At 50.7% G+C, this 24,834-nt stretch overlaps 11 protein-coding genes across 11 annotated transcripts; 9 read left to right on the top strand and 2 right to left on the bottom strand.

Annotated features, from left to right (window-relative positions):
- Positions 1-138: 138 nt before the first annotated feature.
- F5J12DRAFT_781125 (uncharacterized protein) lies at positions 139-1,356 on the bottom strand (the record flags this gene model as incomplete). Its single annotated transcript, XM_051742539.1, has 5 exons — positions 139-199; positions 265-430; positions 456-612; positions 670-758; positions 822-1,356. The coding sequence occupies 5 exons, from the start codon at positions 1,354-1,356 to the stop codon at positions 139-141; spliced, it is 1,008 nt and encodes a 335-aa protein (XP_051602097.1).
- Positions 1,357-1,437: 81 nt separating this feature from the next.
- On the top strand, positions 1,438-2,586 carry F5J12DRAFT_815514 (uncharacterized protein). The gene is made up of 2 exons (XM_051745032.1): positions 1,438-2,199; positions 2,353-2,586. Exons 1-2 carry the CDS (start codon positions 1,474-1,476, stop codon positions 2,413-2,415), a joined length of 789 nt encoding a protein of 262 aa, XP_051602096.1. The 5' UTR covers positions 1,438-1,473; the 3' UTR covers positions 2,416-2,586.
- A 159-nt stretch (positions 2,587-2,745) lies between these two features.
- Positions 2,746-3,220, top strand: F5J12DRAFT_717424 (uncharacterized protein; the record flags this gene model as incomplete). Its single annotated transcript, XM_051741057.1, has 3 exons — positions 2,746-2,792; positions 2,854-2,934; positions 2,998-3,220. The coding sequence occupies 3 exons, from the start codon at positions 2,746-2,748 to the stop codon at positions 3,218-3,220; spliced, it is 351 nt and encodes a 116-aa protein (XP_051602095.1).
- Positions 3,221-3,310: 90 nt separating this feature from the next.
- Positions 3,311-5,005, bottom strand: F5J12DRAFT_514868 (ribosomal protein S5 domain 2-type protein). Its single transcript, XM_051739807.1, has 6 exons — positions 4,688-5,005; positions 4,455-4,574; positions 4,230-4,335; positions 4,003-4,145; positions 3,718-3,892; positions 3,311-3,635 (listed from the first exon to the last, which is right to left on the bottom strand). The coding sequence occupies exons 1-6, from the start codon at positions 4,866-4,868 to the stop codon at positions 3,401-3,403; spliced, it is 960 nt and encodes a 319-aa protein (XP_051602094.1). The 5' UTR covers positions 4,869-5,005; the 3' UTR covers positions 3,311-3,400.
- A 166-nt stretch (positions 5,006-5,171) lies between these two features.
- Positions 5,172-7,591, top strand: F5J12DRAFT_815504 (isocitrate dehydrogenase). The gene is made up of 9 exons (XM_051745031.1): positions 5,172-5,704; positions 5,859-5,950; positions 6,010-6,075; positions 6,135-6,275; positions 6,336-6,455; positions 6,507-6,650; positions 6,705-6,764; positions 6,816-7,400; positions 7,462-7,591. Exons 1-9 carry the CDS (start codon positions 5,614-5,616, stop codon positions 7,504-7,506), a joined length of 1,344 nt encoding a protein of 447 aa, XP_051602093.1. The 5' UTR covers positions 5,172-5,613; the 3' UTR covers positions 7,507-7,591.
- Positions 7,592-8,421: 830 nt separating this feature from the next.
- F5J12DRAFT_911574 (alpha sarcin precursor) lies at positions 8,422-8,922 on the top strand (the record flags this gene model as incomplete). The annotated part of the gene is made up of 2 exons (XM_051749042.1): positions 8,422-8,523; positions 8,581-8,922. 2 exons carry the CDS (start codon positions 8,422-8,424, stop codon positions 8,920-8,922), a joined length of 444 nt encoding a protein of 147 aa, XP_051602092.1.
- Positions 8,923-9,604: 682 nt separating this feature from the next.
- Positions 9,605-11,805, top strand: F5J12DRAFT_890403 (batten's disease protein Cln3; the record flags this gene model as incomplete). Its single annotated transcript, XM_051747406.1, has 12 exons — positions 9,605-9,797; positions 9,945-10,007; positions 10,064-10,254; positions 10,305-10,371; positions 10,426-10,498; positions 10,547-10,646; positions 10,701-10,947; positions 11,002-11,015; positions 11,073-11,093; positions 11,143-11,244; positions 11,309-11,535; positions 11,589-11,805. 12 exons carry the CDS (start codon positions 9,605-9,607, stop codon positions 11,803-11,805), a joined length of 1,515 nt encoding a protein of 504 aa, XP_051602091.1.
- Positions 11,806-13,161: 1,356 nt separating this feature from the next.
- On the top strand, positions 13,162-14,289 carry F5J12DRAFT_514440 (uncharacterized protein). The gene is made up of 4 exons (XM_051739805.1): positions 13,162-13,581; positions 13,638-13,700; positions 13,760-13,882; positions 13,940-14,289. Exons 1-4 carry the CDS (start codon positions 13,240-13,242, stop codon positions 14,063-14,065), a joined length of 654 nt encoding a protein of 217 aa, XP_051602090.1. The 5' UTR covers positions 13,162-13,239; the 3' UTR covers positions 14,066-14,289.
- A 1-nt stretch (position 14,290) lies between these two features.
- F5J12DRAFT_514461 (glycosyltransferase family 48 protein) lies at positions 14,291-20,677 on the top strand. The gene is made up of 12 exons (XM_051739806.1): positions 14,291-14,664; positions 14,720-14,976; positions 15,033-15,653; positions 15,701-16,711; positions 16,761-17,075; positions 17,125-18,505; positions 18,559-18,738; positions 18,789-19,170; positions 19,219-19,684; positions 19,735-20,064; positions 20,115-20,188; positions 20,245-20,677. Coding segments are annotated over exons 1-12 (5,226 nt in total). The 5' UTR covers positions 14,291-14,456; the 3' UTR covers positions 20,246-20,677.
- A 244-nt stretch (positions 20,678-20,921) lies between these two features.
- F5J12DRAFT_815477 (velvet factor-domain-containing protein) lies at positions 20,922-22,705 on the top strand. Its single transcript, XM_051745030.1, has 5 exons — positions 20,922-21,399; positions 21,460-21,576; positions 21,639-22,020; positions 22,096-22,272; positions 22,332-22,705. Exons 1-5 carry the CDS (start codon positions 21,251-21,253, stop codon positions 22,470-22,472), a joined length of 966 nt encoding a protein of 321 aa, XP_051602088.1. The 5' UTR covers positions 20,922-21,250; the 3' UTR covers positions 22,473-22,705.
- F5J12DRAFT_815475 (TB2/DP1, HVA22 family-domain-containing protein) lies at positions 22,685-23,939 on the top strand. The gene is made up of 4 exons (XM_051745029.1): positions 22,685-22,845; positions 22,898-23,053; positions 23,103-23,542; positions 23,580-23,939. Exons 1-4 carry the CDS (start codon positions 22,814-22,816, stop codon positions 23,789-23,791), a joined length of 840 nt encoding a protein of 279 aa, XP_051602087.1. The 5' UTR covers positions 22,685-22,813; the 3' UTR covers positions 23,792-23,939.
- The last annotated feature ends 895 nt before the right edge of the window (positions 23,940-24,834 follow it).

The raw sequence follows: 24,834 nt of genomic DNA, 5'->3' as shown, positions 1-24,834 counted from the left end.
CTCAAGAAGTTGAGAGCATCAGTAAGCGAATGACAATACCATCCAAAAGCATGCTGGAACGCAACGAATACATATGTTACTCGTCGGGGACACCAGGGTAGGCGTCAGGTGGCAAGGAAAAATAGGCGTTCGGATTGCTTAGGTCCTGCTCGTCGATGGCCGTGTCAAGTTTGCATTTTGGGACTTTTCACGGACAAGCCTACAGAGCGAAAGGTTCAGAAACAAGAGTGAAAAGAGGTGTGCTCCCGTCGACAAAATACTCACTCGTCAAAGTGTGTGCCCCGTTTGGGGTCACGTTTGCGCTTTTCCAAGACTTTGCGGAGCTTGCTCTCTGGCCGGACGACAATAACGGGCACAGGGGAGTGAGAGAGAGTATATCTAGACACTGAGCCAACGCCTTGAGAGAGAGAAGTGGATGAAAGACCAGCACCTGATGAAAAGCGCTGGAAACTTACTATTGAAAACGCCTGCAGTACCAAAATTAAGAACACCAGACATTACACCTCGCTGTCCTCTCATGCCGACGACGACGGAATCAGGACGGTAGAGGGCGATGAGACGATCGAGGGTCGTTGTCGGGCGGCCAGCAATGAACTCGAGTACGATGGACAGCTAAACAAAGCGTCGAAACACGTCACGATCGATATATATGTGTGTGTGTGAACGAACCTTTCGCTCTGGATCGTATTCCACGCATTTTTCCTGAATTTGTCTCATCAATTCGCGTGCCTCTTCGCGGACGAGTTCATGGTCTTTGTCTGCATGCCCCAAATGGAATGGCAGGACGGTGAGCAAGGCACACATATGGAGAGGCAACTCACCGAGTTCATCTTGGTCTATGCCTCTAAATACGATAAGCTCATCGCCGTCTTGTACGAGACATTCGACGGCCCAGTCCAACGCCCCACGGCCACTCTCATCTGGGCTGGAAGCACAAAGAAAGACTCGGGTGGCTGGGTTGCGTGTGTAGCCTTCCGATTCAACACGTAGGGTGTAGGAGAACATGGACGCGGCGGGGTTTTCGAAGGTGTCGAAAGAGACCTTGGGGGTGTAGCCCTGAGCTGCGATGGGCAGACCGGGACCGGGTACCGGTGGTGAGCCTGGTGAAAGGGTGCCCATGGAGGTGCCTGATGTTACGGCGGTAGATGGCCTGCTAGATGCTGAGTTGAGCAAGATCCCTACCAGAGACGAGCTTGACGTTGACCTCGTCGGGGGCGGTGGAGACGAGAGGTGTGTGTTGCTACCATCACGTGGGCCGGTCGTCGGCGACAACAGCGGCGGGGACGGCGACGATGGCCGCGACACCGCCGGATGCTTGAGTGCCGAGCGCAGAGCTGGCGGCGGGGGCAGTTGCATGTGTGTGGATGGCTCGGTGGTGATGCTCATCGTCGATTAATACCCTGTTATCAATTATGTTAATTATTATTTATACAAACACAAAATAATACCCGATCATTTTTGTTGCAAGCGACGATGACGAGTCCCTCCCCAGCGCCGTCGAGCAAGCCAGAAGACCAGCTGAGCCCGCCTGCATCGCGTGGAGCGACGTCTGAGCCATCCCCAGAGCCAGAATCAGCGGCAACGACGAGCAGCGACAAGGTCAAGGTCAGGTCGACGTCGCCAGACACAGGCGACGCTCAATCTTCTTCGGCCTCTGACACCGCCCCATCCTCCACCGACGCCGGAGCCACTCCAGCATCATCGGGCACACTGTCCGCTGGTGCATGGCAGGCCATTTATTCCCCCCAACATGGCGCTTATTATTTCCACAACACAGAAACCAGAGAGACTACCTGGGTTAACCCCATCCAACAACCGTCCGCTGGCCCATCTTCCTCGACGTCCTCTGACCCAAATCACTCAACAAATACCAATCATAACCCATACGATCCTAATTCCCTAGAGGCCCGTGCGATGGCCGCAGGCATCGACCCCTCGCTTGCTCATCTCGATCCCTCCCTTGCCTTGCCCGCTCATGCAACTCCGGGAGGCGCTTTTACCGCCCGCTTCAACGCTCGCACGGGCGCTTTCACTGCTGCCGATGGGCGCACACCTCAGCATCTCTCCGAGTACGAGCGCATGAAACGCATGAGCGAGTTCTACTTTGACACGAGCGCATGGGAGAAAGAGGTCGAGGAAAGACAAAGAGAAGAGGGGGAAGGCGGTAAAAAGAGGAAGAGACCATCAAAGAAGGATTTGGTGAGTGTTGTGCGACATTTGTCACTTTGATCGATCCTTTGCTCTTTCCATTGCTGAGCCATGTGGGAGAGGGGGAGGAACGTACGCGGTGTGTACGATTCTCGTGTGAACGGATGTACTGATGCTCTTGGAATCATTGTTTATTTTATACAGGAGCGATTCAAGGAACAGAAAAAACTGAAGAAGATAGCAAAGACAGCATGGTTAAGGACGTAGACTCCTCGTCCCTAAACGCCGGCGCAGGCTTTGTATTCGATCTCCATCAGGTCACTGGTGTCGTCGGTGGCACGTACATATCTACTGTACGCAGAGCTACCTAACTTTGTTACAATATATTGTCTTGTCGAACGCAGATCGTGAGGTTGGCAAACTCGAATTAACACTTTAGCGGCGATGCCGCATGGGTTGCATCATAGGTTACATCATGATGAGCCAGAGCCCCTGACCAGCACACAACGTTTTTCGAGTCAACTACACTGGTACTATTCACACATCTCAGCTCAACGAGGAGAAATGACGCACAAAGACATTCGTGCTGGTGCAATGATGTCCAAGGTCGGCAATCCTCAAGTATACGAAGACGGTGACCAAAAGTCGGTGCCTCAGAGCTAGCGGTCTGCAAAATACCAATTGATGTTGTGTTCATTGCCCCAGGACATCGCCACCCACAGACCATAACCCTCCAAAAAAGATCAACGAGGCCTGGGAGCGGTCGTATTTTGATATCGAAGACATGTGCGTCCAGGCATTGTGACTCGCACAAGTAGTGGTCAGTGGGCACTGAAGCCTCTTCTACAGGGATGAGCGCAGCATCGGCAAAACCATGGAGACCGCTTGGAAACAGCGTCCCTATGATGAATCGAGGATAAGGTCCGCAGATCCTAAAGTAGACCCTCTTGGACCTGCAATAGTCCACGGAAATGAGCCATCCAAGGGTGCGAAGATCGACGCCGAGTTAAAGGCTGAAGATGAGGAAATGCTGAGAAAGAAGAAAGAAAAGCCCTGGAAGGGGAGAGACTAAGCCTGGGGGTCTAGAACAGCAGTTACGCTTCATTTGAAGTTTTAGCAAAGGGTTGGCTCATCAATGTCCCTCCCCTCTTTTCCAACGTAGCCTTGTGAGCTTTAAGGTAACGCCCGACACTAGGAGGCTATCACGAGGACTACACCGTCATGCAGTTTATCATTTTTGATAATCAACTTATCATCGTAGAAGCTGGTGTAATATTTTCGCCCGTGCTTGAGCAGCTTGAAGGGACTTTTCTATGAACGTCGAACCCTCGTCCTCATCATGGTCCGCACCCGACTTTCCGCACACACCACCTTCCACAGAGACGACGCGACCCTGCACGTCGACAACAACTGTGACCACTTGTGCTAGGAGAGGTTCCTCAAAAGCCGTCGGGTCCGCAAGGAGTATCGGCCCAGTCGTCTGGGAGCTAATGACCAGTGTCAGGTCGAGTCATCAACATTCGTCGACTCATGCACGAGAAGAAAATACGGAGTAAGGGCGGGACTCACGTGTTCTTTCCTTCACTCGTGTCCAGACCCATGGGAACACTCGGAGTCGGTACAACCCCAAAGCTAAGCCCTACGATAACCTTATCTTCATTGAGAGGGAGTGGACGACGCGCTGAGCGAGAACGACACGTTGTACGGCCAGTCTCCTCGTTATAGGTGCACTCAGGCAAGGTTGCTACCGCGGCACGACGCGTGTAAAAGGAGTCATGCGGGGAGTCGAAGCGGCAGTAAGAAATGCCCGTTAGTGACAGCAGCAGGCGCGAGCAGGACCAGATTTATCCTCACTGTTTCGAAGAGCAGCAACCATCGCGAGAAGGGCTGCGTCAAACGCGTTCCCGTCATAATTAATGCAGGTGGCGTCAACGTAGAGACACCATACGGATCGTCCGGGCTCAATACAAAGCGTCGTGAGAGGTAGAAGTTGTGTGCTGGTGTAGATATAATGGGAGGGCGACACGACACGCGAAGTTAAGACGACGGTAGAGAGGGGGAGAAGGCGCAAGGACACGTACCTGATAAGCGCGGCGTTGAGTCGCTCAGACAGTACCTGAGCCTCCTCCGAAGGAGGTCCAGGCTTGAACTTCGGAGAACATATGGCGGGGAGGTCGATGTTTGGCACTAGAAGGAGAAATCCGGGTCGGAAACGATAAAACGATATACCCACATCGCCCAGAACATGTCGCTCGAGGCGGGATCTTGTCGCGATTTGCTACGAACGATGGAAAGGGATAACTTACCTAGGAAACCTTGGTCTGGGGTATCCAACTCTGGTTCCGCGACTTCAGCTTTGACACCACAAATGATCGTGGTTCCACCGATCCTTACAAGGGCTGAACCGTTTGCCGTTGATATCGAGCCTGGCGGAGGACCGAAGGTTATTTGTCAGTCAGAAACATTTACCCTGGCGCAGCTACACGCTTTCCTCCGATCTTCCTTCGAGAACTCGGTACAGGATCAAAGGAAAACGTACCAACGTTGATGAACACGTCTCTCCACTCTTCTGGAGTGCGACCGTCTGGCCTGACGCCTTCCGTGAGGAACCGGTCGAGGTAAGCGTGTGGGTGAAGACGCTGGAAGATTTGCGCGCGAAGCTCGTCAGACTGTGCTTGGTTTGTTGGCGTGGGGTTCTTTTCATCGGGTATGACGGACATGGTGGTTGGGTGTAGGAGGTTACCTTGCTCCCTTTGCTAGGGGCTCTAATAGATATCGGGCATTGTACAGCAATCCCATTTGAGAGTCTATTACTGTAGAGATCGAAAATGTACTGCTACACGCAGTCTCGTTGGCTACTGTGGTCGCTGCATCGCATCACATCGGCTATGTAGTCTGGTGACCAGACCATACCAATGGAGGCTAACGGCCTTCGCTATGGAATGCACATCGGCCGACTCAATTGGCAACTTGGATCAAGCTGGTCACATGGAATATGTTCATTACAACTTATGCTAATACATACCCGTGTAGACACGGTCAGCCCTTGCGTAATTCGATCGTGTTCCTTAGTAAACGCCAGCTGCAATTTGGACATGTGGCAACAATATGCAATTGAACTTTTTTTGTAGTACTTTGCTCTCCCCGCATGGGCCATGGGACTCTCCAGGGGGATACGAGAGCCTACAAAAGCTTTGGCCAACTGCTTATTTGGCAGAAAGGTTTTCCCATTAGCGCGCCGTCCCCACGCACCTGGCGACCCGCCCACGTCGTCTGTTACTATTGGTCCCTGGTACAGGTGTGCAGCTGACAGCTGGTAGCTGAGCGTTTCCGCGTTCGGTTATAAATCAAAATCTCGGGGCTCCGGAGGGTCAAGAGAAATCCACAGCTTGTCATTTTTGCACCGAGTTTTCCCATATATTCCTGCCCTCTACCGTCGTCGTTTGTCTGCTTGCCACAGCACCTATGTTACGCAACCAGACGCTCCTCCTTGCGAAGCGTTCGCCCATCGTAGCCCGGCCGACTTCGCGAGGATTTGCTATGTCGCAGAGACTGCGTAAGTATTCATGACATTCACATGCGGTGGCTGCAATTTATCAGCAAGTTCAATGTAATGTGGCTGATCTGGGTGTGGGGTTGGCGCCTTTGCCTCTCAGCATCAGCACCCAGGTTGAAATTGTAGAATATGACTGCTGACGCAAAGCCCCCAGAGAACACGAAAAAAATCATCGTAAAGAATCCTGTCGTCGAGCTCGATGGCGATGAGATGACCCGTATCATCTGGAAGAAGATCAGGGAAGAGGTGAGTCTATCCCTCGTGCCAGAACATCGACCTTGCTAAATCGATCCAATTAGCGCCAGCTTATCTTACCTTATCTTCAACTTGACATCAAGTATTATGATCTGGGTTTGGAATACCGTGATGAGGTTTGTCCGTTTTAGCTCGGTGTGACCTCAGTGCTTTATGGACTGACTATTACGATCAGACTAACGACTCGGTGACGATTGAAGCCGCCAAGGCCATTCAACAATACAAGGTCGGCATAAAATGTGCAACGATTACTCCAGACGAGGCCCGTGTCAAGGAGTTTAACCTGAAGGAAATGTGGAAGAGTCCCAATGGTACAGTGGGTGTCTGGTTTCTCATGTTCTGCATTCCTGGGCTGATGGTTTGAATGTCGCATCAGATTCGTAACATTCTTGGCGGCACTGTCTTTCGCGAACCCATCATCCTGAGTCGGATTCCTAAGCCTGTGCCGGGTTGGATAAAACCAATCGTCATTGGCCGTCACGCTTTCGGTGATCAAGTAAGTTGCAGGCCTCTTTGATAGCTTTGAAGTAACCAACACTGCACCTAGTACCGCTCAACCGATTTCCTCGCACCGGGACCTGGAAAACTGCAGCTTATCTATACCCCAGCCAACGGAGGACCACCAACCGCTCTCGATGTTTATGATTTCAAAGGAAAGGGGGTAGCTATGGCCATGTATAATACAGATGAAGTGCGTTTTTCCTACGTCGACCAGCGCGTACAATGTTGACCTCTGTCCACGTAGTCCATCACCGGTTTTGCACATTCGTCCTTCAAGATGGCACTGTCCAAGAAGATGCCTCTGGTATGAAAGTTCTATTCGGAAAAGAAGTTGACAGCACTAATTAACCAGTAGTTTATGTCGACTAAAAACACAATATTGAAAAAATACGACGGACGGTTCAAAGACATCTTCCAGGAGGTTTATGACACGCAATACAAGGCAGAATTCGAGAAACTCGGAATCTACTACGAGCACCGTCTAATCGACGACATGGTGGCACAAGCCATCAAGTCGTCCGGCGGCTTTGTATGGGCGTGTAAGAACTATGACGGTGACGTCCAGTCCGACATTCTAGCCCAGGGCTTCGGCTCTCTCGGTATGATGACCAGCGAACTCATCACCCCTGACGGCCAGGTCGTGGAGAGCGAGGCGGCGCACGGAACCGTCACTCGGCACTACCGGGAGTATCAGAAGGGGAAGGAGACATCGACGAACCCTGTTGCGTCGATATTCGCATGGACACGCGGCTTGCTGCACCGTGCGAAGCTGGATGACAATGAGCCTCTGAGGCTCTTCTGCCAAGATCTCGAGGTTGCATGCGTCGAGGTCATTGACGTGGACGGCATCATGACCAAGGATCTTGCGTTGGCTATCTATGGTAAGGATATGAAGAGGGAGCATTGGGTAGTGACGAACGTGTATATGGATGCTGTGAACGTGCGTACTAAATGTCTGAGTGTCCTTGAACGTCCGAAGGCTGACATACTGTCGACTGCAGGATAAATTAAAGCAGAAGTTGGCTGCCAGAGCTGCCAAGCTGTAGGCTTGCGCATCTTGTGATAATATCTGCACATATCATACCACTTGTATCTCACAGACAGCTCGGATATCAATTGTTGTATTCCCACCTCAAAATTAGGAACGACCTACTGAGGCTTGAAGAACGCAGTGAAAATGGGTAGACCAGAACCGCAAGTCTGCGACCAAATGCTGGATATTGAATTCCGAAGCATGGCAAAGACTAGCAGGTATGACCCCCCGATTCCCATTCTGCAGCATCAACTTGACCTTGAAAGGCGAATTGCCTCTGATCACCGAGAGATACAGCGGAGCAACTTGCGAAAGTCAACTCCAGAGGTCTGGAAGAAATTCTCCTTGCGACATATTAAGGGGATCCCCTAGACGATCTTGTCACGTTGTATACGAATTTTATCATGCACCGACCTCATTTGCGATGAGACCAGCCCGAGCTCCCCACCGAACCGCTACAATTTGATGGTCACGTACGTTTCCTTCTTTCATCCGCCACCCAACAGTGAACACCGAGTCCCGAAGCAAGCAAGATAAGGCAGGAGTCATGACGATAGCGTAGTTTCTTCGATTCACTGAGGTAGGTCATACCAACCAATATCCTCGAGATTGATCAGGCCTGGTCTAGACTGGCCCAGTACCTGGTAGTTGTGTACGTGAGTCTCGTCTTCTTGCAATGCCAGTCTGATGATCGATGCCTAACTCATGTAGATTGATCACTGGCTGACGTATCTTCGAAGTTCGGAGTGTTACCTTCTTCGATTTTAGCATACGAAAGACCGCTGATCAACTCACCGCTTTTGCCGGTATTTGGTCAAGTCTTCTTCTTTGGATTGCGAGACTGGGTATGCAGCTGCAGCTGTCCAAGAGTATTTAATACCAGTCCCGGGGAGCGGGGGGCCCCCAGGCTTCCCCCATCGCAGACACTATGCAGCTGACAAAAAGCTTCGTCTGCCTTGCCCTCGCTGTCGTCCCAGTTTTAGCCGTTCCCACTGATCCCACCGCCGCGCAACCCGGCCAACAGGCACCGGTAGGTCATCCTTTCTACTCGTTCGACTGGGCGCGCTCACGAACGATGGTTTTAAAGGACGCGTTCGCCTGCAAGAACACTCATGGCGACTTCTACATCAGTGCCAAACATGCAAAGGATAATATCCGCGCGGCGCCTCCTGTAGCGGGATCTACTGGATTCCCCCACCCTTTCCCCAATTATGACGGGATCGCTTTCCACAACACGCGATGCAGGGACCGCCATGTCAGTTTGCTGGAATTCCCCGTCTACCCTGACGGTCACTTGTACCCCTTCGACAAGAATCCCAAGCATAACCCTGGCCCGGCCCGCGTCGTCTATACCGCGCACAAAAAGGAGTTCTGCGGTATCATTGCCCACCCCGACGGAGAGAAGGGTCATTATGAGCTGTGCAACTAAGATAATAAGGTGAGCTTGTGGAATGGTGTTCTTTCGTTCACGATCTGATTCGTGTTAAGACACGCTTGTGCGGTAGGATGCCTCGGTTACTCGAAGAGGGGCTCAATAGTTGTGTAAATGTACTATTACCTGTTAAATGATACTCCGTTTCGATTGTCAGCTTTATGTGAACCCTTTAGTAGTTGCTTCAAATCCCAAACCGGTCTCTGTTCAGGGAGGGCGGGGACCCAAGAGCTCGATCGAAGAATAATTACATGTGTGAGCTGACGAAACCTCGGACTAAGAACGCACGACCTCCCCTAATTTTCTATGTCGCAGTAATGGCCAGTAAGTTCAACTAGGTTCAACTGCCCACCTCTCGGTGAGACTTACATATCTAGCTAGTGTGCCAGCTCTTCCGAGGCGTATTAGGCCGTGCTCATAGACATGCCAAATATATTCTGCTGGGTTTTGGTGCTTTTGCTGTGGAGACGCGGCTGTCACCCAACAGCTCCTCTGAACTTGAGCGAGCCCGGAGTCTCTCAAGTTGGCCAAGAACCGTATGGGTGCAAAGGAGCCTTACGACAAGTCACTTCCAAATGGAGGTTGACACCGTGGACAGCCTGCTCGTATTCCCCTCGGGTGGTAGTAGTTTTGCAGACGCGGCTCTTCACTTCGGGGCTTTTCTTGCCATCAGGCTAATATGCATGCTATATCGAGCACTTCAGCCGGGGAAGATGCCCTGCAGCTACAAGACTTGACTACACGCACGACTTCCACCGACTTAGATACCTCAAATCTGGAGTCGTTGCGGACTGGGCAGACCATGGCTCTAGACATTGAACTTCCGGATAGCGAAGGATATCCTTTTGGAGGAATATCCAGCTCCAAACAAGGTAGGGTGCAAACCGCACAGAATGGTGGTCGTCTCTTAGTAGTCGTCTCTGGCTGCTGTGGAAGTCCTGGGACGCATAGGAAACCCACTTCCAGCGGTTGTTACTCTCCCTCTCGTCCATTGCATGCTCATGGTTTCTATTAAACAGGCGAGAGGAGACTGTTATTCAAGCTCGGCTTGTCGTTCTTCCTTTTCGGACTCATCAATAACGGTACGCCAACCCCACTACGCAGAACGTCGCCGAGTATGACACTGAAGACGGCACAGTTCTTTACGTGATCATTCTATCTGCTGCCCTTGATCTTGTGCCGCCATCCACTCCCAAAGGCATCATTGCATTCTGTAACATCTCCCCAGGATTGATCGCAAACGTCGGATGGTCGTACATATTGAAGGGAAGGATAAAATATACCAGACGTATCGTCGGATGTTCCTTACTTAGCTTCATTGGCATGCTGGTAAGTGAAAACTACTCCTGTGACATCGGCAAGATTGAGGAGATTCTCAGGCCGTCGCCTTACACGAAAGTTTACTTTCGAGGCTTTTGGGAATCTGCCTCGCTTCCTTCTCGTCTGGTGAGCACAATAAACCTTTGTGCCTCACTGATAATAGATACAAAAATGATACAGGCCTTGGCAGTGTCACCTTCGTGCAGTTGTCTACTACTTACAGTCCCACGGCTATTGGAGGCCACAGCATTGGGTAAGTTCAGCGTATTCTGTTGACGATGTTGAGTCGAACAACTCCCAGTTATTGGTCGTCTGGAACTGGGGCTGCAGGACTCTTCGGCGCTTTCCTCTGGTGGGAATTACGTGGGTTGGGTGTTGAAACTGGCATTGGAATCTCATCTGTAAGCCAGTGTCAGCCGTAGGACGGCGCTGGGCATACTGAACGATGTTTCAAGGTATTGCCGTTTGTTCTCCCACTCACGTATTTCTTTTTGCTTCCGCGGCCGGCTGCTTTCCTTGATCCTACAACCTCTGCCGTCTATTCTGCACTTCCATCCGATGATCCTGACATACCCACGGCCGACCTATCGCAAATGCCTCCACTTCTTCGGCATGACTCTAAATCCGAATCGGCTTTCCTGACGGCTGCGGACAAGTTGCGATTGCTGCAGCCTATGCTACTCGAGTACATGCTCCCTCTTTGTAAGTGTTCTTGCTTCGCTGTATGCCTGTATATGTGCTAACGCGCCCCGGTAGTCTGTGTTTACCTTGTGAGTACACCTCTACCATGACATCGGATTACTTCCCGTTGTCATTACGAATCATAGTACGAATATACCATCAATCAAGTAGGTTATTCTTTCGCCACAAGAACGCGACTTCCTGAGCCCTTTTTAGGGTATCGCACCGACTCTTCTTTATCCCGTACCTTCCCCGGAACGTTACGGCTTTTTAAGCAAAATCATACATTCTGTGAGGGACTACTACCCACTGTGGCAGGTATGTCGTATATTCCACCACCCTATGAACAATGACTCATACATGGTACCCTGGGTTTATTTAGCTTGTTTACCAAATCACGGTGTTCATATCCCGTTCCACTATATCTCTTGGAATTCCACCAATCCCTATTCGACTCCTTCCATTACCAGCTATAGTCCAACTTGCGATCCTGATAACCTTAACATACGAATCGGCATTTGGCATATTTTCCGGGGATCATGAAGGGCGCAGTATCGCACTCATTTTTATTCTCGTCAGCATTGAGGGAGTCTGTGGTGGGCTTGCGTAGTAAGTCTAGTGATGCCTCCAAGCGTATAGTTCAATCTTGAACATTTTCTCAGTGTCAACGTTTTCTATCGGATCAATCAGGAGCGCCCAGATCCGTTGATTGCGAAGAACGAGGAGCTAGCGAAACAAGCACGCGAGTTCAAGATTGGTTCATTGGCATTTTCAGATGGTTGTGGCATCCTGCTCGCTTCTCTCTTGGCCATGCCAACTGAGATAGAGCTTTGCAAGCTACAAATGGCAAGAGGAAAATTGCTCTGCAAGGGGCTATGATCCACTTTGTGCTACTTCGTGTCTACACTACTCAAACTATTAATTGTCTCCGTCGATTGTTCACCTACATGGCATCTGAAGGGAATATTTACTACCAAGAGTGGTTTAAAACAACCGAAGACCAACCTCTGGCATCGTTGCTCGCGCATGAAGTGCAAGGGAAGTTCGAGTGATGGTCCAGACGTGGAATTCGGCTTCCTATGTTTCTACCTCTGACTGTCAAACTCAAGCATAACGTTATCATCCTCGTTTGATAACGGACCAACAGCAGGTCCATGCATAGCCAATTAGATCCCCCGTCCTTTCCGCGAAGCTGTACATACATACGTAGTGCTCTGATGAGCCGGACACTCGTACCCACCCGCCCCTATCTTGCGTTCCTATCGCACCTTCTCACAAACTGCTTGTCAAGACACATCGATACATCAGCCCCGTCGCAAACAGAACTGCATGTCATGAGGACGTAAAACGAACGTACATGGCTAGCCTAGGTGGAGTAGTAGAGTGCCTGGCGGCATCTTACGAAAAGTTTGAAACAATTGTTTCGTACTTGACAAGAGACCAAACACTTTTGATTGCAGATGCCATCTTATTGAAGGATCAAAGAATACCAAGCCTGTTGTTGAGTTCGTAATAGATACTGAAAGCCAGCCTCTCAGGGGCGTGTATTCTACTTTGCTCTTGGCTTATGGTTCAATATGAAAGTCGAATCTTTAGGCTAAGACGCGCTAGCTGTGCGGCGGACTCGGATTAATCGGCTGAGAACAGCAGAGCCTGACAAGACCTGGGTCCCATATGGAGTATACGGTGAGCTTTACCACGTCGAGAACTAAAACGTACCACCGGACTTGTGCGGCGTCCACAGGCACTCGTGTTACATGGCAATTCCTTGGGGAAAAAAGGGTATTAGTAGGTCCCTTCCCAAAATCCACCTTCGTCGTAATTAATGACTTAATCTTTACAGATCACACATTATGTATGCATCAGGTGTGCACATTAGCACGGTCGCTTTGGCTAACAAGAATGCAAAATAAGGAGCGTCACATGCATGGTACATACCTATGACTCTGCGGGCTCGTCGGGTCGGGGAAAGACCGCCTCGTTGGCATGGATATCTTGGGGATGCTAGTACGAATTAGGAGCGCGCGATGCTATCAGCCGAATTGCTGGCTTGTGTGTTCTACTACTTCTGAGCTGGACCGACTCGAGTCTTGGAGAAGGCTGAACGACTCGGGCAGTTAGTTCTCCGTAGCAATGTTGAGCTGTAATTTGCCCCGTGTATGACCAGAGTAGTCTCAGTCCCAAGTGAACACAAGTGTAGGAGCGATGAAATTATCCCAGGCTTCCAGCGGTCCACTCATCCCAGAAAGGAACTCACATGCACACTTCCCTGGTGTTGGCTGCGTAACACACAATGCAACGAGCACAAAGGACATGTTTGGGTCTATGAACAAGCTCAGAAAGCCCAAGCCCACCAGATTCTCCTCTGGTGCGACTATGAAAGACACCCCCATGTCGCGAACCATGCAACTTGCGCTCAGGGATGATCCCTTCCTACAATGTGCAACTAAATCCACTGATACCGCTGTTGCTACGCGTATGGAAGTTGGGGACACTACGATGACATTCCAAGTACCGAGGGGGATGGAACCACGAACGGCTGTTGCACAGTACTGGGCCCTTCGTACCATGGTGACAGAGACCGTGTTTTCCCAGTATGTCCGGCACCAAAACGAGCTCACTCAAGTCCGGCTGGCAGAAGAAGAGAGGCGCACCGTGAGTCGCGTATCGCGCCACTCCCGTTTCGAGGGTGTTAATCGTCTTATTTGAAGAAAGAGATAACGACTCTCGTGCATGCCAATGAGAAGAGACAACACAATCTGGAGAGACTCATGGTATGTACTATTGTTTTCCATTCCAGCATTGAACGCAGGGACCAATAATGTACTTTCAGATGGCCCTCGTGATTTTCCTGGCGTACATGTTTTGGAGCACTTCAACCCCGAACAGCTCTTCTGAGAAGAGGCGATCAGCAACTCACTTTACTATACCCATCTTGTCGCCTTTCACTTCTGTGGTAATGGCCTATTTCCCTTCAGGCTCATAAGCAGCAAGCTTATCATCCTCCGTGCAGGTCGAAAATGAGACTGGCGTTCTTGGCACCAAGGCTGTTGTTGTCTTTGTGCTGGCATTGGTCCTGGTTGCCTTCTTCACACTTCGTCGTTGGTTTGCGCCGCGGACAGGCGGTATCATATGGTGACAGAATTTGTTCACTGTTTATAAGAGATTCCTATTGGTCATGAGCTGGATGCTCTTAGGACTGCGCTACATCTGCCGGGCTGGGTGGTCTGTGCCCCCCGTTGGTGGGGGTTCTGTACATAGGATGGGTTTTGGACTCTTAGTGGTTTCGGGAATCCCTGTTTGTACTTGTAGTGGCTACATAAGGTAATGGTTGTGTGTTGGTTTGCGTAGGGGGTTGGTTTGACTTGGTTTGCTTTTTGTTTGGAGTGGGAATTGTCAACTGCCTGTGAGGTTGGCGGAGACGTGGTTCCGCTTGCCTGCCCTTCCACACACCGCAGCCCCCGTTCTTTCTTTTCCTCCTCCACGTCACCGTTGGCCGGTCGACACAGGCATTTCGAGGGGCTCCCGCCATGCACCCTCATTCTTCCTCGTCAATGGCTGACCCGCCAGATCCGTTCGGTTCATCCGCAGCCTACCCGCGCAGATATATTTACAGCGACAACGACTCAGACAACATCGAACCCTACGAGCGCAGGGATACATATGCTTCCGACAGCAGCCACAACGGACTGAACGATGACAGGTACTATGACAATAATGGTGCCTATGATCTCTATGGTACTTCGTCGAAATTTTGTCCACTATTCCTCTCTACATACTCATCTCCTTTCAGGACCTCAAGACACCGATTCAGATGTCGATGTCTATGGAGCGCGGTACGCTCAGTCTGTTGAATCACTCGGCCCATCGAGGTTGGTGCCGTCGGATGGTGCAGCCTACGCCGACTACACAGCTCCTCCCGCAGCAAGAGAAGCCTACCCAGCTTGGTCCTCGGAACGCCACATTCCTCTTTCAAAGGAGGAAATCGAAGACATTTTTTTGGACCTGGCGCAGAAATTCGGGTTCCAAAGGGACTCGATGCGAAACATGGTCAGTCCACCAACTCGTAATGTGCATTTGCACGCTGACGCTGGGACCTACGTCAGTTTGATTTTTTAATGCATTTGCTCGATAGTCGTGCGTCACGCATGTCACCGAACCAGGCCCTGCTTACTTTGCATGCGGACTACATCGGTGGCGAACACGCAAATTACCGAAAATGGTATTTCGCCGCCCAGTTGGATCTCGATGACGCAGTTGGCCACGTCCAGAACCCCGGCCTGCAGCGGCTCAAGTCCACGAAACGCAAAGGTCCTCGAAATGCAAATGAAAAGTCGCTGCAAACGGCCATGGAACGCTGGCGACAGGCAATGAACAGCATGAGCCAGTATGACCGTCTGCGTCAGATCGCATTGTACCTTCTCTTATGGGGTGAAGCCGCACAAATTCGTTTCGTTCCTGAATGTTTGTGTTTCATCTTCAAATGTGCCGACGACTATTATCGTTCGCCAGAATGTCAAAGCCGAGTGGATCCAGTACCGGAAGGGTTGTACCTGAGGACTGTCACCAAACCCCTCTACCGTTTCATCCGTGATCAAGGCTACGAAGTTGTTGATGGTCGGTTCGTTCGGAGGGAACGTGACCACGCAGACATCATTGGTTATGATGATGTTAACCAACTGTTTTGGTATCCGGAGGGGATTTCCAGGATTGTGCTCGTAGACAAGGTCTGCTAAGTTGTCGGTTGCAGCTCTCATTGGCTCATATTCTTCAGACGAAGCTCATCGACTTGCCTCCATCGCATCGCTACACAAGATTCGAACGCATTGACTGGAATCGAGTGTTTTTCAAGACTTATTACGAGAAACGATCGTTTGGCCATTTATTGGTCAACTTTAATCGGATATGGGTCATTCACGTATCTCTATACTGGTACTATACCGCATACAACTCCCCGAGGATTTATCAGATTGTCGGGTCCGATAATACGGCGGTCGTTCCCCAATCACTTTCGTGGTCCGTTACTGCCCTGGGTGGCGCGACGGCAACGATCATCATGATCGCCGCTACACTTACAGAATTCTCGTATATCCCGCTCACTTGGAACAACGCATCTCATCTTACGCGTCGTCTGGTGTTTCTGCTCATCACACTTGCTCTGACGGCTGGTCCTACGTTTTATGTGGCAATTGCAGAATATAGCAGCGGTGGCAATGCTGGCTCTCTCGCACTCATCCTCGGCATCGTTCAATTTTTCATTTCCGTCGTTGCGACTCTCCTATTCGCTATCATGCCATCCGGTCGCATGTTCGGTGACCGAGTTGCGGGCAAGTCCCGAAAATATCTTGCCAGTCAGACATTTACGGCATCATACCCTAGCTTGCATTTAGAGGCAAGGATGGCTTCCATTGCCCTCTGGCTCTTGGTTTTCGGTTGCAAGGCCACGGAGTCTTATTTCTTCCTTACGCTTTCGTTCCGAGATCCCATATCCGTCATGGTAGGCATGAAGATCCAAGGATGCAATGACAAGTTCTTCGGGATGGGACTTTGCTCGAATCAAGCAGCATTCACGTTGACTATCATGTACATCATGGATCTGGTGCTCTTCTTCTTGGATACTTTCCTTTGGTACATCATTTGGAATTCCGTCTTTAGTATCGCTCGATCATTCATGCTGGGTCTTTCCATCTGGACACCATGGAAGGATATCTACACCCGGCTGCCGAAGCGTATATTCTCCAAGCTCCTTGCCACACGGGAGATGGAGGTCAAGTACAAGCCGAAGGTCAGTTATACGGCGTGCAGTTTTCTTTTCTTTTCTGAATGGCTCTCAGGTTTTGGTTTCTCAAATTTGGAATGCCATCATCATTTCCATGTATCGTGAACACCTGTTGTCTATCGAGCATGTTCAGAAATTGCTGTACCACCAAGTCGATTCTGGTCAAGAGGGCAAACGTAGTCTCAGGGCCCCTCCCTTTTTCATCTCCCAGGCTGAAAAAGGGTTCAAGGGCGAGTTCTTCCCTCCTGAGAGTGAAGCGGGCCGTCGGATCTCGTTCTTTGCCCAGTCCCTCACGACGTCTGTTCCTGAACCGCTCCCGGTCGATGCAATGCCGACGTTCACAGTTCTCACACCTCACTACAGCGAAAAGGTGCGAAACAATTCTCTTCCTCTCGGAATATTGTAGTGACTGTCGACAGATCCTTTTATCACTGAGGGAGATTATCCGAGAAGAAGACCAGAACATCCGCGTCACCCTCCTCGAGTACCTCAAGCAGCTTCATCCTGTCGAGTGGGACAACTTCGTCAAGGACACGAAGATCCTTGCTGAAGAGTCCGCGATAGAAAATGGTCATAGTCCTTTCGGCACGGAGGAGAAGGGACAGTCGAAGGCGGATGATCTTCCACTGTACTGTGTCGGATTCAAGAGCGGTGCTCCGGAATATACTCTACGCACACGTATCTGGGCTTCATTACGTGCTCAAACACTATATCGCACGGTATCCGGCATGATGAATTATGCGAAAGCCATCAAACTTCTCTATCGAGTGGAGAATCCGGAGGTTGTGCAGCTGTTTGGCGGCAACACTGACAGGCTAGAGCGCGAACTGGAACGTATGTCCAGGCGGAAATTCAAGTTTGTTGTCTCGATGCAGCGCTACTCGAAGTTCAACAAGGAGGAGCATGAGAATGCCGAGTTCCTGCTCCGTGCATATCCTGACCTTCAAATCGCTTATCTGGAAGAAGAACCTCCACGGAAGGAAGGCGCGGACCCCCGACTGTTCTCGGTTCTCATCGATGGCCATTCCGAGTTTATTCCGGAGACCGGCCGTCGCAAGCCGAAGTTCCGTATTGAACTGCCCGGGAACCCCATTCTTGGTGACGGAAAATCGGATAATCAGAACCATGCCATTATCTTCTACCGGGGCGAATATCTCCAACTTATCGATGCCAACCAGGACAATTACTTGGAAGAGTGTCTCAAGATCCGCAACGTGCTTGGGGAGTTTGAGGAATATTCTGTATCGGCCCAGAGCCCATATGCGGATTATGGTCACAAGGAGTTTAAGAAGCCCCCAGTTGCCATCGTCGGCGCTCGTGAATACATCTTCTCGGAGAGTATCGGTATTCTTGGTGATATTGCTGCTGGCAAGGAACAGACGTTTGGTACGCTGTCTGCCCGTGCTTGGGCTTGGATTGGAGGAAAGCTTCACTATGGTCATCCCGACTTCCTCAATGGCGTCTACATGAACACTCGTGGTGGCGTTTCGAAGGCTCAGAAAGGACTTCATCTAAACGAGGATATCTACGCTGGAATGAACGCTTTCGGGCGTGGCGGCCGCATCAAGCACACCGAGTACTATCAGTGCGGGAAGGGTCGTGACCTTGGGTTCGGCACCATCCTGAACTTCCAGACGAAGATCGGTACGGGAATGGGGGAGCAAATGCTTAGTAGAGAATATTACTACCTGGGTACACAGCTTCCTATCGACCGGTTCTTGACGTTCTACTACGGGCATCCTGGTTTCCACATCAACAACATGCTGATCATTCTCGCGGTTCAGTGTTTCATTATCACGAGTAAGTTCCATTATGTATTCTTCACTGGTTTCTCTGGACTCATTGTGGCATAGTGGTGTTCTTGGCTACCTTGAACTCTTCCCTCAAGATCTGCGAGTACTCCTCAAATGGGAGCTTGTTGCCAAACATGAATGGCTGTTACAATCTCACTCCTGTCTTCGACTGGATTCAGCGCTGCATCATCAGTATATTCCTGGTCTGGATGATTGCCTTCCTACCTCTCTTCATTCAAGGTAAAGTCTCCATAACGTGGCTTTCTCCTAGTGCTTACACTCTCTTACAGAACTTGTGGAGCGCGGTACGATGAGAGCAATCATCCGACTTGGAAAGCAGTTCCTGTCATTTTCTCCGGTCTTCGAAGTATTCTCGACGCAGATTTATACCCATTCCATTATCAGTAATCTGACATTTGGAGGAGCAAGGTACATCGCTACTGGACGAGGCTTTGCAACGGCCCGAATTTCCTTCAGCGTCCTGTTTTCTCGCTTTGCCGGTCCTAGTATATACTTCGGTATGAGGACGCTGATCAGCCTTCTTTATGTCACGATGGCAATGTGGACACCATACCTCATTTACTTCTGGATCTCTATCTTGGCCCTCTGTATCGCTCCCTTCTTGTTCAACCCGCATCAATTCTCTTTCTCTGACTTCATGATCGACTATCGGTAAGAGTCCTCTATACTCATATCTGCGTACTACTGACGGCGTACTAGTGAATTTTTGCGGTGGATGTCTCGAGGAAACTCGCGGTCGCACAATAACTCTTGGATCGGCTACTGTCGCCTGTCCCGAACGATGATCACCGGGTACAAGAGGAAGAAGCTTGGTGTACCATCTGAGAAGTTGTCCGCTGACGTTCCGCGGGCTGGTTGGCGCGCGGTGATTGTGTCAGAGGTTATCTTCCCGATCGTGATGGCGCTCTTGTTTATCATTGCGTACATGTTTGTGAAATCATTTCCCGACTCTACCGGCAAGTTCCCGCCGAGTCCGCTCATTCGTATTGCCTTTGTTGCACTTGGGCCGATCGTTTGGAACGCAGCGATTCTTCTTGTGATCTTCATCATTTCGCTCTTCCTCGGGCCAATGTTGGATCCTTCATACCCCAAGTTTGGGTCGGTTATGGCGTCAGTTGCTCATATCCTCGGAGTGGTTGGAATGCTTGGATTCTTCGAGTTCCTGGTAAGTCACAAGCACCCGAGTTGTGATAGCGGTCTGATCACCGGGGTCAGTGGTTCCTCGAGTCTTGGAATGCGTCCCATGCTGTCCTCGGCCTTATCACTGTCATCGCGATCCAGCGTGCCGTTTACAAGATCTTGATCGCTGTCTGTCTCTCCCGCGAGTTCAAGCACGATGAGACCAACCGTGCATGGTGGACGGGTAGATGGTATGGTCGTGGTCTTGGAGCCCATGCAATGTCCCAACCTGCGCGCGAGTTCATCGTCAAAATTATCGAGTTGTCACTTTGGAGCTCCGATCTTCTTCTGGGCCACTTCTTGCTCTTTATGTTAACTCCTCCCATCTTATTCCATTTGTGGATCGTGTTCATGCTACGCTCCTCTGTAAGGCTTTTTGGTACTTGGTTTTCCATCGTCACTAACGTCTCCGACAGTCTGGCTCCGTCCGTCGAAACAAATTCGCCCTCCTTTGTATTCAACTAAACAGAAAAAGCAACGTCGTTGGATAGTGAGTATTAGACGCAAGCTTGCTCCATGGGGTTTAATTGACTGATGACTTCGCAGATCATCAAATACGGTATCGTTTACGTGATCGCTCTCATAATCTTCACCGCCCTCATCGTGCTTCGTAAGTGCTAGTGATGTTGTCTGGAACATATCCTGATGAAGCGGAGCAGCGGTGGCCTTGCAGTCCAGCGTTCAGTTTAACTGTTCGTTGTGTCAAATTTTGTAATCGTACAATTTACCACTCGTTCTTGTGCGTCACCTTAGATCACGTTCATATAACGACTGCATGTACTTCCTCTTCATCACTTCTTTTGTTATCATTGCTTCCGCTTGATGCTCCCGGACTCTCACGCAAGGACGCTCCCTATTTGCCTCCTGGCCATTTTTTCTATACCGGTATGCAAGGACACGTCTCTTGGTGTAATGTACCCATATACCAGCCTCATGAAAGCTCCCAGAGCCGGAATCTAGGGTACATATGACTTTCCGTGGTCGACGATAACAGGTGGTGGGACAATAATTTTTGCCACCGCGGGTAAAGCGGGCAGCTGCCGAATACAGAGCGTTCGATATCGGTTGAGCTGCTGGATGAAACCACAATTTGGTGTGGTCGAGGAGGGGCTCTCACGTGGTCGGACCGCCATCGTCCTGGGTCAGTGCCATGACGTTGAGCCAAATCCCCGGAAACTGGGGGACGCCCTATGGAGGCGATTGTTAATGTAGTAGTCAATGAAGGGGTCGTCGATCCCAATGGCAGTTCTGGACTGCGACGACGCTTGGACGGCGTGTTGAGGAGGACGTCCAGTCTCCAGCCAGTCAGTCACAGGCCAAACATGTTCTCACCAGAGAAAAAGAACTCACGACCATTCCGGTACACACCGATTCGACAAACATCCATTTCTTGGCTCGTTGAAATCCCGATACGTCGACACAACACTCACCTCTCTGTTTCGCAAGAACATCGAGCTCGACGACACTGGCTTACGTTCTGCACACCGCAAAGCGATCGCCATATATTGATAAAGATCCGCCCTTGTGTTGTGTTGGTTGCGATCGCTTCGTCATGGAGTCCTCCCTGCGCTCACCAGCCTCACCACGTCGCATGAACGTATCCTCGATCAATCGTCCAATCCACTTTGCGTCTGGCTATTTCCAGGGACAAACTATCCGTGCGGAGTTGAAGGAGATTCAAAAAGCTGATCTGGGCAGAAAGTAGGTGTCTATAGTACCCATTTTTATCTATGACCCGTGGCTCACCGCTACCGTGGCTAGGTATGCAAGGGTGGATCGAAGGCCTCTTGATCCGCCTCCTGTCGTCCAGCTCAAGTTATACCAGGTGTTTAACTATGGTACTGAGTCCCAATATGAAAAGGAGTTATGTGATTACTCGTGAGTCGCCTCTTCATGAACGCACTCAACTAAAGGAGCATCGATGCGATGTTGCCCCCTAGGGAAGTCCAGACACTCGGTCTGCTGTGTTGTGTGGACCTATTCCCCGTGCGTGCCCCAGAATCCGCACAGGTTTCAGGGCGCGAACCACGTCAGCTCTCGCGTTTCACGGGTAGCCTGGACCTTCCTCAATGCTCATCGTCTTGCACACCAAACTACCACCGGTACCCGCGTTATGATGCGAATCCACATACTACATCAACACTGAACCAGAGTGGCTCGCATGAAAACATGCCTGCGCTGCTGTCCTCCGTAACTCCCACAAACCTCGGCAGCTCCGTCACGGAAGAGATGAAGTGTACCACTTCCCTGTCAGGCGCGATGTTTGTCCAGCCTACTGTAATTGACTACGACGGCCGAAGAGCACTTCTTTTTGCTTTTTCAGTGCGTATTGTTCTTTTCCGTACCGAATTTTTGCTGCACTCCTTCCACCATCACTCACGCCGTCAACGGTTGTAGGACCTTGCCGTTAAAGTCGAGGGTTACTTCTTCCTTCGGTATCGTTGCTTCGACCTATTCTCACGTATATCCGGCCAAGAGGAAGTACCCATTCAAGGCGAATGCTACGGTGGGCAGTTCAGGATTTACTCTACAAAGGAGTTCCCTGGACTTCAACCTTCGACGGAACTTACCAAGGTGAATTTGATTCGCTCCTTAAGTAATCTTCACGACCTATCTACCATTGTTATGTACAGCAACTCGCTAGATACGGTGTCAGATTGAACACCCGCGAAACCGAGAGAAAACGCAAGAGAAAATCACCTCCCTCCGCCTCGGGGAGTGTGCCCGTGAAGGGAAAAGAAAGGGAGACTGAAAGCGATAGCGACTACGAGTAAAACTGCGCTTTCTCTCCACTCGGATTCCTCTGCAACGGGACGTTCCAGCGTAGTGCATACCAGTTTACCTATTCGGCAGCGGGGAGCGCTTTGTGCATGGGTTTATCTATGTTATTTTCCCTCGATTTAGGTTGGGACTGGTGGTGGTTGGAGGTTGTAAGCTGGGTAGAGGTTGCGGTACATATGTCAGTCGTAGTGTACGTTATGCAGGGGTTGCTGATTACATAAGCGAGTTGACCACGTAATCCGCGTGACGCGTGGTAAGCCAGCCTGCCAGCAGCGGTACTTGTGCAGGCCCGCAGTGGCAACTGCGCTCGAATTCAAGATCCCTTACGACGGTCATGTTCTTCTACTTGATATCATCTTTAACCAGGCAGGTAGTCCGAGTGTACAGCTCGTGTTGCTGCTAACGATCTGCGATCTAGCTCGGTTGTTGCCTTCCTCTATCCAGGGTATGCGTCCTACAAGACGCTGTCGCGCAGGCCGGCGTGTGAACAAGACATTGAGCGGTGGCTCATGTACTGGTCCGTGCTGGGATGCATAGTTGGGGTTGAATACGTTGCCGAATGGCTGGTGTCATGGTGCGTCGTTAGTTTAGCCGCTTCATACCGCACTCATTTTATGATCCAGGATCCCAATGTATTACTTCCTGAAGACGCTCTTCCTACTTTACCTCGTACTTCCGCAGACGCAGGGATCCTCGTATATCTACATCAATCACCTACAACCCTTCTTTCATTCTCACGAAGCCGAAATTGATGCGACCCTTGCATCATTCAAGGCTCGTCTGTACGCCTTCGTGCAGGAGCGGTTCCGTGCCATCTGGGAACAGGTTTCAGGCGTGCTTGGTCAGACATCTCAAATTCAGTCTTCTGGCGGTCTCTCTGCAGCAACTCACACAGGTGCTGCGCCAAACCTCACGGACCCAGCATCCGGACCCGCTCAACTTGTTATGGGTCTTTGGCGCTCATATGGCCCAGGCATCATAGCTTCAGGGGCTGCCTTCCTTCACCAGGGTACCGCATCGACTGATAGTTGGCGGTCCCCCGTCAACTCTCCTAGACTTTCTGGTGCCGGCCGCCAGGAACTATGCTCATCGACACCAAGTCGAGCCGCCTTCTCGCAACTCTTCTGATTCGGACTTACGTGAACGAATGGGGTCCAGTCGTTTTGAAGAAGTGGATGTGCCGAGTGATACAGAAGGATACGACGTTGGTAGTAGGGAAGGGCCTGGGCCTGGGCCAGAGACCACTGCTGCGCGGCCCGGCAGTTGGTTTGGGATGAACTGGTCGGCATCTGGGAAGCAGAAGTCGGACTAAAGGGAGTGACGAAGTTTGACGGTGGTCCAAGGTAATAGTAATGACAGTGTAGTTGATTTAATGATATCTCCCCGATCACCGTATATAATTTCTTGCTCATGTGGCCCGGGTCATCACCTATATATATTCACTGTCTTCACAGTGGGAGGGAAATCTGTCATTCCAATGAATATCGCGAGGATGGGATCACCAGGATAATGCAATAGGTGTACCTGACCTCGCCGTTGGCACATTTGTGACATACCTTGCTGGTGCACTTTTCCCAGTTTATCTTCACCAGGTGAATACTGACCCGGTCCTCTCGGAACGGATCCTAGGGGCCACACGCAATGCGCATGCCTTAATCTTTACTCGGCTGTCCGTGGTCGCACGTCGATCGACTGCAGCACTTGGCCTCACACCTTGCAAGTGGATCGTGGTTGGGGCGATCCACGGCTTTATCTCATGCCACCGCTGCAAATTGATTAAGCAGTCAGGCTACTGCGAAGCTGCCCCATTAATAATTCAGCCTCCCGTCAGGTACTGTCATCTGTACATGAGAGGGAAACACCATCGAGTCCACCTACGTGGTCTTTTCCACTGCAAGGAACGCAGGTGAGCAGACCACTGCGCGGACATCGGAAAAATCCTGGGCACGCACGCTGAAAAGTGCCTGCCTCTACCAGGGGGTGCCACCATGACACCCAGAAGCTTCCCGGTGTCCCGCATGTTATCCCCTGTCATATTGCACAGTATAGTCCCTATGGACCCCGGCAGAACCTTGAGGAATCCAAGCTTCACCTCCTAGTAAAGGCGCCATTGGTGATGAAAAACATGACCCCCGTGAATGGACCTGGCGTACATAATAAAATGTGTTGCGGTGAAGGACACCATCACATTCGCAATGCGTTCTGCGGCATAACAGGTGATCAACTTGCGGGCTCTAGGCTCTCGTAATTAAATGGCTAATTTAACATTTAGCGTTACCTAACACGGTGAGTGGTACAGTAGAATAGCGCTCGGTGCCATGACCTTCAAATACATGCGGAATGTGCTGTCATCCT

The sequence above is a fragment of the Pisolithus orientalis genome (genome assembly GCF_024613125.1).
Source record: "Pisolithus orientalis strain OTSU chromosome Unknown F5J12scaffold_7, whole genome shotgun sequence".
Taxonomy (NCBI): Eukaryota; Fungi; Basidiomycota; class Agaricomycetes; order Boletales; family Pisolithaceae; genus Pisolithus; species Pisolithus orientalis.
The sequence above is the reverse complement of the archived record's forward strand: the minus strand, read 5'-3'. Positions and strand labels throughout refer to the sequence as shown.

Bases quoted from the DNA above. Each gene is read 5' to 3' on its own strand.
- F5J12DRAFT_815514 (XM_051745032.1), top strand. From the start codon at position 1,474: ATGACGAGTCCCTCCCCAGCGCCGTCGAGCAAGCCAGAAGACCAGCTG. The intron at 2,200-2,352 runs GTGAGTGTTGTG...TATTTTATACAG, and splicing joins GACCATCAAAGAAGGATTTG to GAGCGATTCAAGGAACAGAA.
- F5J12DRAFT_514868 (XM_051739807.1), bottom strand. From the start codon at position 4,868: ATGTCCGTCATACCCGATGAAAAGAACCCCACGCCAACAAACCAAGCA. The intron at 4,575-4,687 runs GTACGTTTTCCT...GTCCTCCGCCAG, and splicing joins AGACGTGTTCATCAACGTTG to GCTCGATATCAACGGCAAAC. The intron at 3,893-4,002 runs GTGAGGATAAAT...GTGCCGCGGTAG, and splicing joins GGTTGCTGCTCTTCGAAACA to CAACCTTGCCTGAGTGCACC.
- F5J12DRAFT_815504 (XM_051745031.1), top strand. From the start codon at position 5,614: ATGTTACGCAACCAGACGCTCCTCCTTGCGAAGCGTTCGCCCATCGTA. The intron at 5,705-5,858 runs GTAAGTATTCAT...CAAAGCCCCCAG, and splicing joins TGCTATGTCGCAGAGACTGC to AGAACACGAAAAAAATCATC. The intron at 6,076-6,134 runs GTTTGTCCGTTT...TATTACGATCAG, and splicing joins GTTTGGAATACCGTGATGAG to ACTAACGACTCGGTGACGAT.
- F5J12DRAFT_514440 (XM_051739805.1), top strand. From the start codon at position 13,240: ATGTTTGGGTCTATGAACAAGCTCAGAAAGCCCAAGCCCACCAGATTC. The intron at 13,582-13,637 runs GTGAGTCGCGTA...TCTTATTTGAAG, and splicing joins CAGAAGAAGAGAGGCGCACC to AAAGAGATAACGACTCTCGT. The intron at 13,883-13,939 runs GTAATGGCCTAT...TCCTCCGTGCAG, and splicing joins TGTCGCCTTTCACTTCTGTG to GTCGAAAATGAGACTGGCGT.
- F5J12DRAFT_514461 (XM_051739806.1), top strand. From the start codon at position 14,457: ATGCACCCTCATTCTTCCTCGTCAATGGCTGACCCGCCAGATCCGTTC. The intron at 17,076-17,124 runs GTGCGAAACAAT...GACTGTCGACAG, and splicing joins CACCTCACTACAGCGAAAAG to ATCCTTTTATCACTGAGGGA. The intron at 19,685-19,734 runs GTAAGTCACAAG...CACCGGGGTCAG, and splicing joins TTGGATTCTTCGAGTTCCTG to TGGTTCCTCGAGTCTTGGAA.
- F5J12DRAFT_815477 (XM_051745030.1), top strand. From the start codon at position 21,251: ATGGAGTCCTCCCTGCGCTCACCAGCCTCACCACGTCGCATGAACGTA. The intron at 21,400-21,459 runs GTAGGTGTCTAT...TACCGTGGCTAG, and splicing joins AAAGCTGATCTGGGCAGAAA to GTATGCAAGGGTGGATCGAA. The intron at 22,273-22,331 runs GTGAATTTGATT...TGTTATGTACAG, and splicing joins CTTCGACGGAACTTACCAAG to CAACTCGCTAGATACGGTGT.
- F5J12DRAFT_815475 (XM_051745029.1), top strand. From the start codon at position 22,814: ATGTTCTTCTACTTGATATCATCTTTAACCAG. The intron at 22,846-22,897 runs GCAGGTAGTCCG...TCTGCGATCTAG, and splicing joins TTGATATCATCTTTAACCAG to CTCGGTTGTTGCCTTCCTCT. The intron at 23,543-23,579 runs GTGCCGGCCGCC...ATCGACACCAAG, and splicing joins CAACTCTCCTAGACTTTCTG to TCGAGCCGCCTTCTCGCAAC.